The sequence below is a fragment of the Pholcus phalangioides genome, unplaced genomic scaffold (assembly GCF_987345545.1).
Source record: "Pholcus phalangioides strain wild (caught in Gottingen) unplaced genomic scaffold, Ppha-v1.0 ptg000042l_1, whole genome shotgun sequence".
Classification (NCBI taxonomy): Eukaryota; Metazoa; Arthropoda; class Arachnida; order Araneae; family Pholcidae; genus Pholcus; species Pholcus phalangioides.
Window position 1 is genome coordinate 2444974 of NW_028301628.1, and position 18451 is coordinate 2463424.

The window sequence follows — 18451 nt, forward strand, 5'->3', positions numbered from 1 at the left end:
CCAGGAATCTTGATTTAATAAAAATGTCAGATACTAAGCATAACTTATTCATTTACATAAATTAGATGAGTTAAATAGAAACATAAGTACAGAGTTAGTAAGAAATAAGTTTCCCCCTTTCAGAGAGCTCTGGAGTGCATTCTACTGCTCCAAATGAAACAAAATTTGTTCCACACATAATTTAAATAATGCGCTTGTCATTTATAAATTTTTAAAATTTTTTTACAAAAATCTGTGGATTATTAGCACTGGAGCACACAAATATTGAATATGCTTACATGTATAAATGTTTAATGTATAGCATTAAAACTGCTCAATATATATAACCCCCTTTTACGCAATGTGCTCAAATGCTTAAACCAGAGGCCTTCAACCTTTTTCTAGTCACGAGAACTGCCTGTAGCCATCATCAAAAGAGGATCCTCCCTACGGCAAGTTTAAGATACCAATGCATGAAATCAGGATTATTTCAATCCATCAATACAATTTGTACAAGGTGTTTACTTGGGACATAGATCAAGTGCTTGCAAGCAAAAAATCGAACACCAGCATCCAGCACTCTGGGTGCTTCCAGGAGCACCACGGTATTCGCAAGCAACAGGTTGAAGATGCCTGGCCTAAACCATGTTTTCTGCAGCGGAACGTAGTGAGTCTGCCAAAATATCAAGAACATTATGTTCAATGGTATCCTGTTTGAGTGGAGCACATTCTTCGAAATGAAAGGGGACATGTTGAAAAGTTCCAGCACTACACATTAACTTTTAAGTGTATATATTACATATATAAATTTTTATATGCGTGTTCTAGAGCAACCTATAAATGTATTTTTTTTCTTCAAATTTTATAAAAGATAAGAACATTATTTTAATTATTTGAAGTACACATTTTGTGTCATTTTGAGCAGTAGAACACACTCCAGAACTCTCTGAAGTGGGTTATTTCTTGTCTTATTTCTCGCGCTAACCCTGTATTTAGAATAACATAAGGTAGACTATAAGGTATTTTTTTTTTATTCCTTAATTTCATGCGCTAAAACTGGAATAATCAGAGTAATCAAGGAGAAAAATGAAACAGCGTGTTTCTTTAATCTCTTTACATGCAAAATACAGTATTATTAATTTGAGCATATTTAGTTGATGATATTTAAGTTAGACTAATAAGTAAATGTTTGATTTCCATTATTAAATTCTTAGACAAAACACATTGACTTGCTCATTATTCAGTACTTAATGCTGTATATTGATATCAGTCTTTTGAATATATTCAGTGATCCTTATAAATCCTCACTTTTCCTGGCATGCCAAGAATGGATTAGAGACCAACATTCAGAAAGTGTGTTCCCAGAATTTTGTGACACGCTGGCTAATCCAAGGAAATACAGTATTATAAATATGAATATTCGCTGAAAATGTTTAATTAAATATTAAGGGAAAGCAAGAAATGTAACTATGCTAATGCTATGTAGTAAACTGAACTTTCAGATTTGGATTTTGGTTTTTTTCACGCAAGGACCAATTAGGTCAAACTGCGTGACATTTTAAATGACCATTGTGATCAGGGTTGTCAAATTTGCTCCATGGATAGATACCCATTTTCCCCCGGGTTGGGTTTTTTTGGGGGGAAAATTGTTTGTTTTCAAAGAAAATTTGTTGCTTTCAGGTTAAAATTTTATTTTAAGGTTAGTTTATGTATTCCAAAAATTGCTGCATAGGGCAGTGTTTAGAATATGTATATTTTGAAGTATTTTTAAATGATTTTTTGGGAGCAAAAATGTGATACATAATTTCTTGGAATAACAAACACTTTTTTATATATAATTCTTCTGACTACCTTTTTTATGTAAGCATTTAGGTTCACATATTAAAATGTCACAAGAAACCGCAAACGGAAAATGCAACCATGAACTTAGATATGTAATATATGTATTATACCTGATATGTAATATGTGATAAACATATCCAAAGAAATTATTGTTTATTTATAATACATAATAATTTTCCACACACACACAAATCCATGTATAAATAAATTTAAGCCTCTGTGAAGAAGTAAACCAATGTAAGTAAACTGAATTTTCATTCAAAAAATATTTATATGTTTGCATTACATTTTTATAAGATTACTAATTGTTGGATTATTATTATTAATCCAACAAATCTAATGCACTCAAATCCTCAATTTCTACCTCCACTCGGAGTCTCAAGAACCTCGTCTCTACCCAAAAGTCCAAATACCCATCCCACTCTTGACCAAACTACTTAAAAACAAATCCTATCAAATTTTGGAACTTCTTCAGACCTAAATGTGTTGAACTCAGTCCTCTTAAAACCTCAAATAAAACGTCTCCTCTCTCTCTCCTTCAGCTATTGCTACTGAGTTCAATTAAAGTTTCTGCTCAGTTTTCTCTCTCTCTCTCTGTGTTTTTTTTTCTTCCACTCCACCACAATACTCATTCGTCGATTCTATCCATAACTCAAATCCGGTGCTTTACACTAAAGAAGGTATTTTAAAGTTACTAAAAAAACTGAAACCCCATTCTGTAGGCCCTGATGACATTCCAAACTCCATTCCCAAAAATTGCGCGGAAGAAATCTCTATCTTCTAATCTTATTTAATGTCTCACTGAACACGGTCATCCTCCCCACCAATTGGAAAATCAATAAAATTATTCCCATTCACAAAACCGGCCCCCTCTCTGACCCCCTTAACTTCAGACCAATATATATTACTTCATCCTGTTTTAAGATTTTTGAACATGTTATAGCAAAGGAAATACACGCTTATTTAGACTCCATTAACTTTTTCCCAACCAAAACGGCTTCAGACGATCCCTTTCTATTACATCCCAACTGTTCCTTTTCATGCATGACCTTTCCAAAGCCATTGATAACAAGTTACAAACCGATATCTTCTTGGATTTTTCTAAAGCCTATGATAAAGTTCCACACAATAGACTCCTCCTTAAACTTTCAAATCTTGGTCTTAATGTACAATCGCTCAAATGGTTAGCTTTCCTAAAAAATCTTACACAGTTCATTCATTTTAAAGACCATGATTCACCTTTTGCCACAGTAAATTCAGGTACTCCTCAAGGAGCGATTCCCTCGTCTTTATTGTTTTTAATATATATAAACAATCTTCCTGAAACCCTCAACTGCACCAGTAGATTTTTTGCTGATGAGTGTGTAATCTACCGCACAATTAATCGCAAATCTGATCAAAAAACTCTCCAACGTAATCTTATTTCCATCTTAGATTGGTTCTCATTTTGGCGTATGCCTATCAACCTATCTAAAACAGTTTTTGTGAGAGCTACACATGAAACTCTTCCCCTCGAATTCTCATACTCGATCAATAACGTAACCATATCCCAAGTTTCTCAATTTAAATATCTGGGAGTAATAATCTCGGCTGATCTCCGTAGGAATAATAATATAGATTATGTCTACCAGAAATGTCTCAACAAACTTTTCCTTCGCTGAAACCTCAAACATTCTACTCGTGACATCCAACTTCTCTGCTACCAAATTTATATTTCTCCCATTTTTTTCTTATGCAGCTTAGGTCTGGGACCCACACCTCTAGACCCACACATAGACAAACTTGAATCTATCCAAAATAAATCCGCCCGCTTTATTCCCGACTGCTGGTTATCTTTTAGTTCAGTTTCCGATCTTACACTTGAATTTAATCTCCACCCACTCGCTACTCACCGACTTATTTCCCACTTAGCCATGCTTTACAAGATTATTCATGGTCATTTAAATTTTGATACACCCGGTATTCTGACTAAGCCTTCCTATATTTCCAATAGACTCGACCACTAAAAAATTAAAACCTATTTTTGCCTCTACAGATTGTTTTAAATTCAGTTTCTTTCCCAATACCATAGTTGAATAGAACAAGCTTCCCTCTACTATTGTTAACTCCCCCATCTCCGATTTCTTGTCAACTGTTTCAAAGCGTATGTGTACAAATCTACCACATCCTCCTCTTGTATAGGCAAACAATATAGCATAAATAAATAAGTTTTATACAGGTACATCAGACTTTCATAACTGAAATATAAAGGGACAAAAATAACATTACCTCATAACAAAAAGAAAATAACTTTGTGGGATTCTTGAATTGAACATTGGTAATGAACACCTTCAAGTGAAATAGAACAAAAAGTATAGTTTTTTTCCAAAAATAAGATCTCACCAGAAAATAAGCCTTAGCCTGATTTTTCAAGATGCTCATAATATAAGCCCAACCCCCCGAAAATTAGCCTGTTAAAATCGTCAGCCAGATGAAGGCATTCTGTTACTATACATGACAGGTTGTCTTTTATAGTGATATTAATATACAATAATGTTATTGACACTTGTATTTAATGATAATTCCCGCTATTCTGTAGTTCCCAAAAATGGCTAATTTGGACAAGTGGAAAACACCTCCAGAGTAACGAATCCTCAGAATGACTGCTATCTCCTCCTCTTAATCAGATCATTTTTTAATTATTACTGTTCTTGTAAAAATATTTCAGAATTTAATTCAATGAAGCAGGGATATTTTTCAGCAGTGAGGAATTCAAGAAAAAGAAAAGCACATGACTTTAGCTCCTGAAAGTGTGTGTTCGATTAAAAAAAATAAACTTAATGGTTCTGGTTACATAGCTAAAGGTTTTATTTTTGACGGATCAGGACACTTTTGAATACATTTTCTGCAGGGTTTGAAAAATTTGGTGAAAAAAAAATTCAGGCACCACCCTGATTTCTCAGAATTTTCATTATCCAAATTCTCATTTGTTTTACCACAAATAATTTTCTTGCTGCAGTTTTGCATACAACTCAAGTTTCAGATGCAATTATGCAGAAGTGGATGTGTTTATGTGTGAACAATTATTCCCTTGTTGTATACATAGTTTAACATGCACCAAAAATGTATATTTAGACATAATATAAGATGTACACACATGCTTAAGGTGCATATTTTGAGGTTGTTGGAAAAAAGAAATTTAATTTTCCTCCCATTTTGCACAAAAAACCCACCCAGACTGTAAGTGAACAATTATTCCCTTATTGTATGGTCAATTTTATTAATCAAATACATAGTTTAACGTGTACCAAAAATGTATATTTAGACATAATGTAAGATGTACACATAAAGGATGTACATACATGTTTAAGCCACATATTTTGAATAAGGTTGTGGAAATAGGACTCCACAAAACAGCCAGGCGGATGTTTATAAGGAAACTTTAACCCTTAACTGGTGTCGTGAGGTCATTGTAACCCCAGTAAGTATTAATGTATTTTAAAAATCAACAAAAAGAGTCTTCATGAAAGCGATGGGTTTTTGAAGCAATGGGAAGCACCAAAATTAAGTCTTATTCTAAGTCGGACACACAGCACTTGTAAACAACACTATGACATATTGATCACACAGATCTTGCGTGCAATTCACTAACAATGCTATCCTCATGCTCACCTCGGATATCCGATGTTTCACCATTAATTTGAGATCATTATCAAGAAAACTAGCGCTCTCCCGAGATGACATTTCAATCTCAACACTATGGCCGTCAGACAAAAAATGTCTTACCCGAATGGTGAAGAAGAAACTTTAAAGAATGAACTCTAGTTCCTAGAGAGAGTTCAGTTAAAGGGGCATTGTCTCTTTTGATTTCAATTAACACTGTAATTCAATGCAACACAATTGACACGTTTAAAAAGAAATACGATAAACATGTTGGGGTAAATCGAGAAGCTATCCATACTTGGAATAAGACAACTATAAATACATTATGGGCATTGTATAGTATTTTATCATGTGTATATATTGTTTATAATTTTTGTGATTGTGTTTTTAATTGGGTTGCTGTATCTTTGAAATATATGACATCCATATTCATTATGGGCATCTTTTTCTCAGCCACCTGGTTGGGCATTTTGCCTGTTGTGGCGTTTTTGTATTTGTGTAGGAAATTTAATTTTCCCCATTTTGCCCAAAAAACCCATCCGGGGTGGATTTTTTACAACCCTGATTGTGATGCATCTCACATATTTAAATTCATCAAAGCCATTGGTTTTTATGCCAAATTATAGTTTTTCACAATCCACATCATTGTTTTACATTTCATGCAACATTGTTTTTTTTATTGCTTTTACTGTCTTGACAGGACAAGAGGACAAGAACAAATTTTACCTTTTTTTATATGGTCATTTGTTTTGTCTCATTTTTTGGATGAATTTAAAAATGTGAGATGCATCACAATGATCATTTAAAATGTCATGAAGTGAAAGATGACTTCCACCAAATCAGTCATAAAATGATGACAATGATATGAACAAATAAAAGCATGAGCAATGGTCAAAGAGCTTTGGCAATGGGGGAACTCTGGTTGATTTTCTCGTAATAAAAAATATGATTATGTGAGGCAACTGTGTCCTACGCACAACCGGGTAAGTAAGACTTCCTCCTTTCAGTTAGTCCTGCAGCTCGAAAGCCAAATGCCGATTGTAGGCATGTAATATATTATTTATTTGATTATTCCAATGATCCTGCCAGTGGTGATGCACCACTTTTCGGAGGATAGAGAAATTATCACTATCAGGGATCAAAAAATTATTGTCAATGTTAGATATTTTTGGAGCTGTGGAACTGAACTTTCCACAAGCAACTATGAGCAAGAAGAAGCGTGGGGGGGGGGGGCACCATCTACTTGTATTAGGATGCACTACATAACAACAGACATTACATTTACATTGGTTATTTTCAGGCCTCAGTAGTTTTCAATAAAATTACAATGTCATAATTTGTTATGTGAACAATATCATTTTTTTTTTATGTATTATGCAAAAAGAAAAATATATTTCATGTACAAAAGAAGAATATAAAGCAAATGAAAGAGAGACATTAAAGCCAAAGGATCTTCAAAAGTGAGTACATGTTTTTCTGCCTTCATATTATTAATAACCTTTTCCTGAAAATCACATAAAAATTGTTTTATAAAAATATAGTTAGTTACAAGCTATGAGAAATCTTTAATTTATGAAAAAAACCTTTTGCTCCATTTTCCTTTTTTTTTAATTGCTATGCTCAAAATCAATCAAAATCACTTACATTATCATTGATATCAGTATTTGATATTGAAGACAAACGACAAACAGATGCATGCTTAGGGCTTTCGTTTTTTGTGCCTGCACCATCTAGCCCAGCAGAACCTTTAGATTTGTCACGTTCTTGGAATAAAGAAAGCAACTGTTGAACCCAGGCATTATGACTTGATGATGGTTCTGTATACCTCAGCCAGTGCTCTTTTCCAGAGACTGAAAATATACACATAAATATTATTATTATTAACACATATTTAATATATTCATACATCTATGTGAAAGTATTTGATGTATTTGTCATTACCACTGACCCCCAAAGCAGAATATGCTGAAATCTATGGCGTAAGTCATAGAGCAATCAGTGCCATTGTAGAACAATCTGGAAGAATTTTAGCGAAAAGTGTAGAAAAAACTATTATGATAATTTTTACTATAGAATGTTTCCAATCAGACGAGGGATCATTGCAGAACAATGTGAAACATTCTGCTTTGACTGCTCTAACTAGGGCTGTTCTGATTTTATTAATTATCAATTATGATTAAGCACTTCAGTCAAACTAGTTACTTTGTTTTAAACTTGTTAAAATCTATTAAATTTTTCCATCAAAGTTTGCAAATTAAGTTGATTTCTTTGATTAAATTAATTAGGTTTATCTAAATCATATTCATGCAAGTCTGTGAGAAGGATAAGGGGGCTCCTTTTTAGAAAAAGATGCACAAACAGGTGCATTTGTCTCCTGTAGGCCTACTCTTTTCATTAAATTGGTCAGCAAGAATAAATAAAGAGTTATATTTTTATGTGGTTTTAATTCAAATTTTAGTTTTGTCTGTGACAAACAAATTCATAAATTCATAACCTTATTTTTTTTCTAAAGTAAATGAAGTTTATTTTATGAAGCCATACTCACAAGCATGATGATAAGGGTAATAATCCATGACCAATTTATGCAGAGACACCTGTAAAGCTCCACCAGATCTTAGATTTGGATGCTGGGAGCGACCATCTGCAATGAGGAAAAAATAACATAGATTGAAAATAAATATTAGTGCTTAAAAAATTAAATTGAACATTTCGATTCTTTCAAAAACAAAGTAAATCCAATGGCATCAAATGGGAATGTTAAAATATGTTTTGTTAATATTTATATATGTATATGAATAATAAAAATTCAGAGGAGACCTTCATCCAGCAATGGATTGAAAATGGTTGATGATGATATGAATAACAATATAATTAGAATTAATTAATTAGAACTCTGTTAATTTTAGAACAATCAGTAACAAGGAAGAGAAAACTCTTGATTTTGTATTACTTTTATACCTACATATACAAAGCCTAAAAGATTCATTTACAATAAATTGAAATAGATGTTTGAGAGAATTTACTATGGTATAAATAGAGATAACACAGCACGATATAGGCATGCTTACCTTCAGGATCCATATCATCACACAAATGCAAGTCAATGCAACTACAAAGCACATGGTAAGATGTCTCGATGACATCATTCCTCATGAAAACTGGAGACAAACGAGAATTTGCCTTTGTATGTGGGTGGTGTTTCTCAGGCTGTTGCTAAATGTTTTTTGAAGAATACACATATTATGTCTTATTTGCCTAATATAAAGTATTACTTACATGTAATGTAAATGACAGAAATTATATAATGGCATTGTATCTACAACGAAACCAATATAAAAATCATAACATTCACTTGAATATATATTTTTGAATAAATTCATATTTCACACTTGATTCAAACTTAAACAATCTCCATCCCAGAGAAAACGTAGAAGGTACTTTTCATTATTATTTCAATCTCTTTGAACAGCGATTCTTAATTTTTGAAAGATAACGGCATGGCTAATCTTTATTTTGTATGGGAAGTCCAGAGAAGAAATGTCTGCTCATAAAAAACATACAGCCATATGGGCCAAAAATTTTCTATAAATTGTAGTTAAATTACAGTTTATGGATGATAAAAAAATTTCTGATTTCACAACAGTCTTATCACCGAGTTGCTTTACAAATTCAAAATTTTTTGCACAAACCACACACAGGAAACTTTAGTGGCTTTCTAGAGAAACCTGTCACCATTTAAAAACCTGTTATAAGATGTTTATGGAATAAGAAATTTGGAAATAAATAAGAAAAACAAAATAATCAATTTTATGTAAATCCCCCACTAGCAGTTGAGAAACATTGAATAGTTAACATAAGAATTTCATATTTATAATTTGACCAATTTTTAATCAAAATCATCTTAGATTGGAACAAAACAACTACTTTTTTTTTGGGGGGGGGGGGGGAAGAAACACCCTGTCATTCCTAAATTTAATTTTAACTGATCAGATTCCTCTTTTAGTGTAATGAAGCCCTCTCTGCATTAAAGGTATCCAGGAATTAGTTTTTCATAAGCATAAGCTGTGAAAGAGAGAAAAAAAACTAAACCCACCTCAATTTTCTTTTTGGCTTTTTGTTTTTGTGTTAGAAGTGTTGCTTTCTGTACCAGACCACTCAATGACTGAAGAAAATGCAAAGCAGCCACTAACTGAGCATCAGTCAACACCCATAGTAGGTCATCAAATATGAATACCAGTCGCGAACCAATGAGACTGCAATCTGAAAAAAAAAAAATCCCCAAAATAACAGATAATGGTACTTAAATAAATATCAAAGTACAAATGCTTAATACCATCAGAATTTTTCATGTAACAAAGACAGATAAAAGTTGTTTCTGTATAGAGAGAGGAGGGTTATTCACTGTAGACATGAATCTGACAGAGAAAAAGTTTTATTTCTTTAAGGAGAGGAAAACAATAGAGGATGAAACTAGCCTAAATAATTGTTTTATTTATTTTTTTTCAAACGTAAGAGCTATATTTGACACACTTCACAGCGTTCTTTTTTAACTTTATCATGAAATGTTCCCCTCCATTTAAAATAATAGTTTTGTGTGTGTGTGGGTGGTTAATATTCCAAGTAAATCACTTTGTTTAAAAACTGGTTAAAGTTACTCAACAAAGAAACATGTACAGGCTGAATGAATGAATGAACGCCAGGGGCTCTGCCGCCGGACTTATCCCATTGCTGAGATCTCTTCCAGCCCAGCTTCGTGGCAGAGTCTGGGACAAAGTGAGTGCACCTAACAGTCTGAGTGTGTAGCTAGTGTTGTGTTTGATATTTCAGTGCTGCCATCTATACTTCAAATTGTGAGTGAACTGTAATGATTGAATATTTGTAACATTGTAGGCCTGTTGCTCTCTGTGGCGAGACTTTTTAACGGGGAGATTGGCTCACATTCGTGCCTTGAAGTGGGAAACCACAGAAAACCAACTTCAGCCGACCACCACTGTGGTGCCGGTGGGGTTCGAACCCGGATCCTCGCGATGCGAGTACGTCACTATGACCACTCGACCACCACAGCAACATGTGCAGGCTACAAATTTTGGAACAAATGTAGAATTTAAAAATAGAAATAATCGTAATGACTGAAGTGAAAATAATAAGATTATATTCATAAAATAAATGAATGCAAAAGAAGGAAAATTTTTACTGCACAGCGCTCATTCAAATATTGTAAAGTTTTTCATACGTATCACACACTGGCAAGAATAACGTCACAACTCAAAAATTAACAAATTTGAGTTAATCCCATATTCAAAACAAAAAATTTTTCTTCTGAAAGTTAGTAATATTGGCATTTCAATAGTTACAAAACTGGCTGCTACGCAGCAAAAGTTTTGTTCCAGTGGACAGCCTTTTGCATTAAAAATGTGTAGTTTATTTTCGTTACTCTGCAATTTTAGGTTTTTTGAATTGTGATATTATTTTTGCTGGTGTGCAATATGTATAGTTTGTTTCCAATATCATAATTTTCTATTAACAACAAATGAAATATTTTAAAACATTTTCAACCCTTATGTCACATTATATTAAAAGTAAATGCCCATTTACACAGATATTAAGTAATTTGTAGTTAAGTAAATTTTATGTCATCAAGTACTTTAATATATATGTAGATGCTTAAGAGCCCTTTACATAGGTTTAGCTGGTAAGTGACAGTGATTAAGTGGTTAAGAAGAAAGAAGGATAGGAACCTGTCTACTTTTGTTGGTTAAGTAGACACTATGCACATGCACCAATAGGCATAGCCTCCTATTATCCCGTCACTATTTACTACTTGATTATTTACGGTCAGTAAATTTTTTGTGCAATTGATAACTTAAAATTTTTTACTACTCAATTGCTTAACTTATGTAAACCGGATTTAAGACTTTAATTAATGTTTTTGATCATTTCTAGCATTCTCATTTCTCATGATGAAACTTCTAAAATTTTGAAAAATAATTTGAAGGTGTAATCACTTTATAGCAAAAGATTTAAAAAAAACGCAGGATTTCTTGGAAATTGATAAAAAAATCTTTTTTTTTCTTTGACTAACCTGAGAGCTTTTTCTTGAATGTCATCTTACAACATGCCTGATTCGTGATAAGGCGCAAAGGAGTCAAGGGAATATCTTTGCGAACTCCATGAGCGTGATTATCTCTCGACTTTGCTTCAATTCTAAGAACCTGCCAATCTAGTCTTTTGAAGAGTAGAAGTTCACCTCTTTCAGAGTCTTTGATGCGAGACAAGCGAATATCTTTCTTTTTCCAGTCAGGGCTGTAGCTTTCCAAAACAACTCTTGACAACTAAAATAAAATAAAAAAAATTTAAATATACATTTTTTAAGAACTAAGATAAAAGGTAACCAATGAATATCTCGTAAAATTCTTGATCACTTTACAAATTGCTCACTTGAAAGGAAGCTTGAAATGCTGGAGACGTGAAATTGATTTGAACAGAATTAACAACCACATTCATTCCATCAATAACACGATCTGAGAAACCATATTTTCCTCCAGAGCTATAAATCAAGAAAAAAAAATTTAATCAAAATTAATTGAATGAAAATAGAAATGTCCTCCTTGGAAATAAAGCATAAAGTATGTAATATTGCACATATTTAAAACATAAGAAAAAAACAAGTGAGCTCAATTTCAATTCAAATCAAACAGCATACTTGAAGTATGATGCCCCTAAACACAGTGGCTTTTTAAGGTTCTGATGTGTACATATAAATATAATAAAAATAGTAGCGTTCTTAACAAAAGTCAGGTCAAATATGAAAATGGGAAAGAAAGATGTTACAATAAAGCATCACTCACTAATAGCTATGATCACTTGATAATGGAGTTGGTGGTCTCAGGTCTTCACATGTTTCCAGATTAACAATAACTTCATCCAATGACTGAATAAAATAAATTCCACATGAAAATTTGAAGGGAAAAAAGTCTTTTTTAGAAAACATGACAAATCTTATCATTTAACATTTGTTATCTCTAAATAATTTCTTCCACCTTATTCTGTGTTACCAGGTTCAGACTTACAAGCATGCAGATGAAAACAAGCTCTTTCTATTGTTCTAAGAGTTCCAACAACCAAATCAGTTGGGCCATAAAAAATGGCTCAATGCCCATATCACATGAAAGTGGGCACCACACATTGATTTTAAGATTGTTTCTTTGTACTTTAAAAACTGCATAGGGATTTCCTGAGTCTAAAATATGGCAAATGTATTTATTAACCCTATTGGACTTTCGCCTCATCTGAAAAAAAACAAAAACGATCCTGCAGTGGAAATCAGGCTCACCCTTATAACGAGCTAACATCTCCATAGAGCAAACCACCTTCTCTTATAGTGAAACCATTTTTTTTTTAAATTTCTCTCTTTGCTTGTTCGTAACAATGGCGATATACATAACGACACATTCAGAAAAAATTTTCATTAAGTTTGCAGAGTTAGGCAGCCAAATTTTTCTAATATTGCCACCCTAAATGACATTGATTTTTAATGGATGTTTGAAATTAGTGACATTTGAACCAGACACCTTGTATATTGGGAGGGAAATGCTTTGACATACTTATATATATATATATATAGGGAACATAAAATAATATCAAAATATATGTTTAATTTATCATTAAATTATAACTATTTCCTGATAAATATTATAAAAATGGGCATCGTTATTTTGTGAATGCCTGTTCTCACTCACCAAGTATATAGGGACTGACTTAAGTTTGGTCCAGTGAATCTGTAATAAAAACATGAACAAATAAGAACAATTTTAAAAAATGAATCCGAACAACTATTTCAACAAGTGAAACACTAAATAAGCACACTTACTATCAACAAATAAATTTTTTTGATTTCATTTTAAAATATAAACAATAAACTCTCCTTGAAGTATATATATATTGTTTTATTTATGGCCAAGTGAATATATATTGAGATGTTTTTCATTCATTTTTGGGAGTCGAAGACCCGGTCAAACACACGACCAAAGGAAAGTTTGAATGAGGAAAAATGAAACGGCTAATCACTTGCGGCGCGGTATGAATGATATCAGGGCCCGGTGGTTGAGAAACACTGCTCTAAGGCCGGGATTACACTTCAAGTTTTTAAAAAGAACTTTTTTAAACTTTCAAAAATTCGACCAATAAGATTATCGGTTGCATTTGCACAAATGTAATCTATGAGCTTTATTGGTTGGATTTTTCAAGTTTTATAAAAGGGATTTTATCAAACTTTTATAGTGTAATCCTGGCCTAAGGTACATACAAGGCAGGTATAAAAGTATTTTGAGGAGTTGTCAAAAAAAAAGAGAACAAAACAAGCGCTATTTGAAGCAGAAAAATACGAAAATACACTATAGGAGCAAGATGTTAATTTTGGCAAAGAGTTCCCATCACTGCATCATTTTCTGGCAGGAATGATAGTTAGAACTTAGCTAACTTCTTTATTTCAATTTCATTGTCAATTTTTTTGACAGGCAACAATCTTCTTTTCCCGTTTTTCTCAGCATATCAGAAGCGGGTGTGACCACTGTAGCCCCACCAATCAGGTGTCGTTAATCTCTTAGCTGCGCTGGTCGTCGTCAGAGTAGGTACCACCCGCTACAGGGTGGCCTTGAAATCTCTATAAAGAAATCTCTCCCCCCCCCCACGCTTCGTTTTCTTTTTCCTTCTTTTTTCCACCTCCTCCTTTTTTTCCTACTCCTACTTTTTTTCAGCATCAAGTACTACTCATCATCAACCATTCATCAACCTTAGCCGGAAATATTTCAGGGTGGGGGAAAAGTAGACTTTTTTTAGAAAAAGCTGGAAGGATTTTAAGGAGTTTTTAAGAGCCCTTAAAAAGGAAATGAAAATTAATGACTTTTTCATTTTCTTGACTTGGTTTTTTTGCCACATCTCTGAACTTACAACCCTGGGCTACAGCTGGCTTAGCCTTCTGTCTATGCACAATACAATATGCATGTCAAATAACCACAGACAATCATGGAATTTTTCCCAATTTGAACATTACACCTTCATTCAACAGCTTTTGAGAAAAACAACAGGCTATATAATGAAATCAAAGGGTATCAAATACCTTGAGGGTGACATGATTACACGTTGCACATGTCAATCGGAGCCAGGCTGGTAGTTCAAGAAGTTCTGTTAGAACCTTTTCGTCAAGTTCCAAGTTATGCAGCTCACCATGACCTTTCAGGGTACTTAGATGAAGCTTATCTAATGACAAATTCTTTGCAAACCTTAAAAAAATAAATATATAATATAAATAAAAGCGGAAATAGTTCATCTTCAGTGACAAAATAATTTTTTTTTCATAAATAGAGTAATTAACACTTGAATACGCTGTGAGTGTGAATTAATTCTTATAGATAGTTATACATATAATTCATACATAAACTCAACGACCAACTTATTATGACTACCTGACAGTTTTAAGCAAATCAGTTTTGGCGTCAAGCTGATCCTGCAGGATTAAAGACTAGCTGTTGTCGCTAAAGCCGGGTTTTCCTAGGAGCAGGTTTCTACTGCGCACGGCGCGTGAAAACGCTGATTGGTTAAAAAACCTGAATTTCAATTTTTTTGCCAATCAGCATTTTCACGCTGCACATGGCACAGAAATTCTACTCCTAGGAAAACTCGGCTTAACACATTTTATCTCAGATTATCAATGCAAATGCTGTAAGTACATAAAGGTCAGAGTCCCCCCCCCCCTAGGGGTGTATACGACAGGTGCAGTCGCACCAGGCCCCCCTGTTTTGGGAGGTTGTAACACTTACGGTAATAATAATGATTTTTTCCATAAATTCTGGATATTCATATTAATATAGAAAGAAATAATCCTAGAATTCTGAGAATTTTCATCAATTCTTGAATTATTTTCTGTTCCTTCTTTATATCATTTCTTTGGCACCATTTTTTTGGCAATTTACTTCTTTAGTTTTTTCTTTTCTTTCAAACTGAGTACAGCTCTGATCTATCCCCATGGGAAATTTACTACCGAGTAAGTTGTGCCAGAAGATTCAGTGTGTGTACCAAACATTCTAAGTGCATATACAGTGTTGTTTGATTTTCAGTGCTGCATCTATATTTCAGACGTGAAGTGTAATGATTGAATATTTGTGCCAGTGTAGGCCTGTTCCCTTCTAGCCCGTTGGCACTTTTCTTCCTGTTCTGCCATTTTCTTCTATGTGAGTTTTTTTCCTTTCAGAGTACGCTATTATTATTGCCCTTTGGCTTCTTGTTTGCCATTATTTTTTTATTGTTGGTTATTATCTGAAAGTGAGGTCACTAATAATAACAGGCTTTTGTATAGACCACTGTGTTTGAATTAATGGAGACCATTAATATTTTAAAGATTTTTTTTTGTTCATTACATGTTTTGTATTGTGCATACCATTTCCCCAGTACATTGGATTCTGTTTGTTTTTTTTGGAATATTTCATTTGGAATTTGTTCTCAGGATTTTATTCAGATTCTCTCGGCTTGTACATTTCATATTTCCATTCTAATTAATTTTTTGCCATTATAGTTTTAATCGTGGAATCGTGTTTTTATTGGATCCAGAGACTGTTTTTAACCAAACCCAGAGAGCTCTTTTGACCTGACCATTGCATTATTTAAAAGAGAGTCCGGGTTTATATTATTCATATATTCCAGAGAATATTTATTTATATATCAGGACGTATACTGAGTTGTATTATTTAAAAGTCCTGGTTTTTATTATTTTCAATCTGTTAGAGGAGATGCCTTATTTTTAAAATCTTGATCCCTTATTTAGTCCAAGAATGTTTTGTTTGTTTTTATCATCATTTTTTCATTTCAACAGCCATAGTATTGTTTTTTAAGCTATGTGTTGGTAATTTTTTGAAAGGCATCCAAAAGCAGGACTCCATTTCATTCTTGGTGACTTCTCATGCTTTCCAATGTTTTTCTTGCCAAGGAAAAAATCGTCAAAAAGGGATTATACTATAGCTGTTGCGGAGGATGGAAGAAGTATCACAAATACAATACAGAAGCGAATTTCTTATCTTCAAAATCTTTTCTCTGCACTTAATACTTTACTTTATTATTTTAAAAAATCAAATACAGTGAAACCTTGTTACAATGACACTCAATATAATGATAAATTCCCTCTGCAACAGGGTTTAAGCTACGGTCACATTTTTCGTAAAACGCGAAAGAAAATCGTAGAATGCGAAAGAAGTAGTAGCCGCTTTCGCAAAAATGCATACAGGAGGTACGAAACGAGTAGACATCCAACCATCAATCATTACATTAGCATTGTAGCATTTTGCTAAAGCTTTTCCCTCCATTTTCGCTTTTTTGCGAAAGGAATTTTTTATCCAGCTTAAACCCTGCTCTGCAATGATATTTTTTTTGTCTTGTTTGGAAATGTCTATACTCTAATATTACACTGTTACCTCTTGATAATGCAAAAACATACCACGACCCGCCCCTGGGGGCATCCACAATATTCTGAGGATCTGATGTCGAGACAGCAACCCAGCCCAGCGGGAAAGGCTGGGTGAAATGACAACTCACAATCTTAGGTCAACTAAAATGCATAGTGTGCAAAGGTGTTAAGGTCTGAATATCCAGCCCCACAAAAAACTTTTGAATATCATGGGGTTGGAGAATCACATCATTAGGTATCTCTCAAATGACAAATCAACCCGTTTGGGTCAAAAGAAAATAGAGCCCTCTTTTGAGACCAGTCGTCCTACCTGGAAGTCATTTTATTATTAAGTCTTTATCAGACATCGTTACAAGTTACATCATCCCAGCAACATTTGTTACAACAACCAAGGCTATTAATCTGGCTAACATATCTAAACTATTTACAAATTTCCAGACAATCACGTCACATGACATAAACATGCCTCGCTGCCCGCGACGATTACTAATTAACTCCAGCTAGGTTCGTAATTAATGCCTGACTTGAGTATTTTGATTTCTTTTGATAAAACAATACGATTACAACATGAAAATGCAACGTTGCATGAAAATGATTACCTCTCGATATAACGATAATCTCTCTACAACAATATTTTTTCCTCGTCTACATAGTACCGTTACATCAAGGTTTCACTGTCATCTTCAATGGCTATTTTTTCACATACAAATGAATGAATTTGTCATTCCAATGCTACAAGGTAAACAATATAACCTAACTAACTAAACAATCACCTATATTAGAAATAAATCCAATTAAATTTACACTTCTACTTCTTTGATGCTGAATTAACCTTTAGTTTCCTAATTAACACAATATTTCATTTCATACGTGTGAATTATCTTCAATAAATAATAATATCAATCACACTGAGAAATGCTGAACTAATACAATTTTTTAAAATAATTTCTTTGATTATTCGAAAATTATTATTTTTTAGGGGAAAAAATCTCATTAAATCATTTAATAAATTATAAATCGCAACATGATTTCATCTTACTTGGATAAATGTTTTAGAATTTGGTTTTTGATTATTGAAGCCATAAGGAGGAAAAACTGCTGATGTTCATCAAAAAGATGTAGATCAAATACGAGAATTATTTAGATCAATAACCGATTATTTATGACAAAAATAAAATTAGGGTGCCAGCTGTCAAGAGTCATTGAAACGAAGAAGTAGGAACATGACTAGCATTTATTTCTCTTCCATGACTCAAGGATGCAATCTTGTGTTTTTGCTGCTGATCGATCATCACGAAAATTTCTCCTTAGTTCCCCCCTTTAATGTTTACTTTCGAAACTATACTTGTTTATGCTCAGTGGAGGAAAAATCATTTTTCCATCCATTTCTCTATCTAGTAGGAACAAGGTAAACTGGTCTGGCATTTTCATTCCTGTTTTTGTTCAAGCTGACCATATTTTACTGAAAGAGTAAGATAATTAATACGGGACACCACTTATTGTCGCCAAAAAAAAAGGGCCAACGGTAAGGCA

General features: G+C 33.3%; 1 protein-coding gene across 1 annotated transcript in view; it reads right to left on the minus strand.

Moving 5' to 3' along the window:
- The window catches only part of LOC149063880 (bridge-like lipid transfer protein family member 3B), a 33479-nt gene extending 15169 nt beyond the window's left edge, over positions 1 to 18310 (minus strand). Inside the window, exons 1-10 of the mRNA XM_089254594.1 lie at positions 17958 to 18310; positions 14582 to 14744; positions 13203 to 13241; positions 12312 to 12394; positions 11902 to 12010; positions 11546 to 11795; positions 9557 to 9723; positions 8532 to 8676; positions 8009 to 8104; positions 7108 to 7313 (exon numbers count right to left, since the gene is read on the minus strand). Coding sequence (XP_089110720.1) covers positions 7108 to 7313; positions 8009 to 8104; positions 8532 to 8676; positions 9557 to 9723; positions 11546 to 11795; positions 11902 to 12010; positions 12312 to 12394; positions 13203 to 13241; positions 14582 to 14744; positions 17958 to 18001 — 1302 coding nt within the window. The 5' untranslated portion in view covers positions 18002 to 18310. The remainder of the gene's footprint in view (positions 1 to 7107; positions 7314 to 8008; positions 8105 to 8531; positions 8677 to 9556; positions 9724 to 11545; positions 11796 to 11901; positions 12011 to 12311; positions 12395 to 13202; positions 13242 to 14581; positions 14745 to 17957) is intronic.
- Between the last annotated feature and the right edge of the window lie 141 nt (positions 18311 to 18451).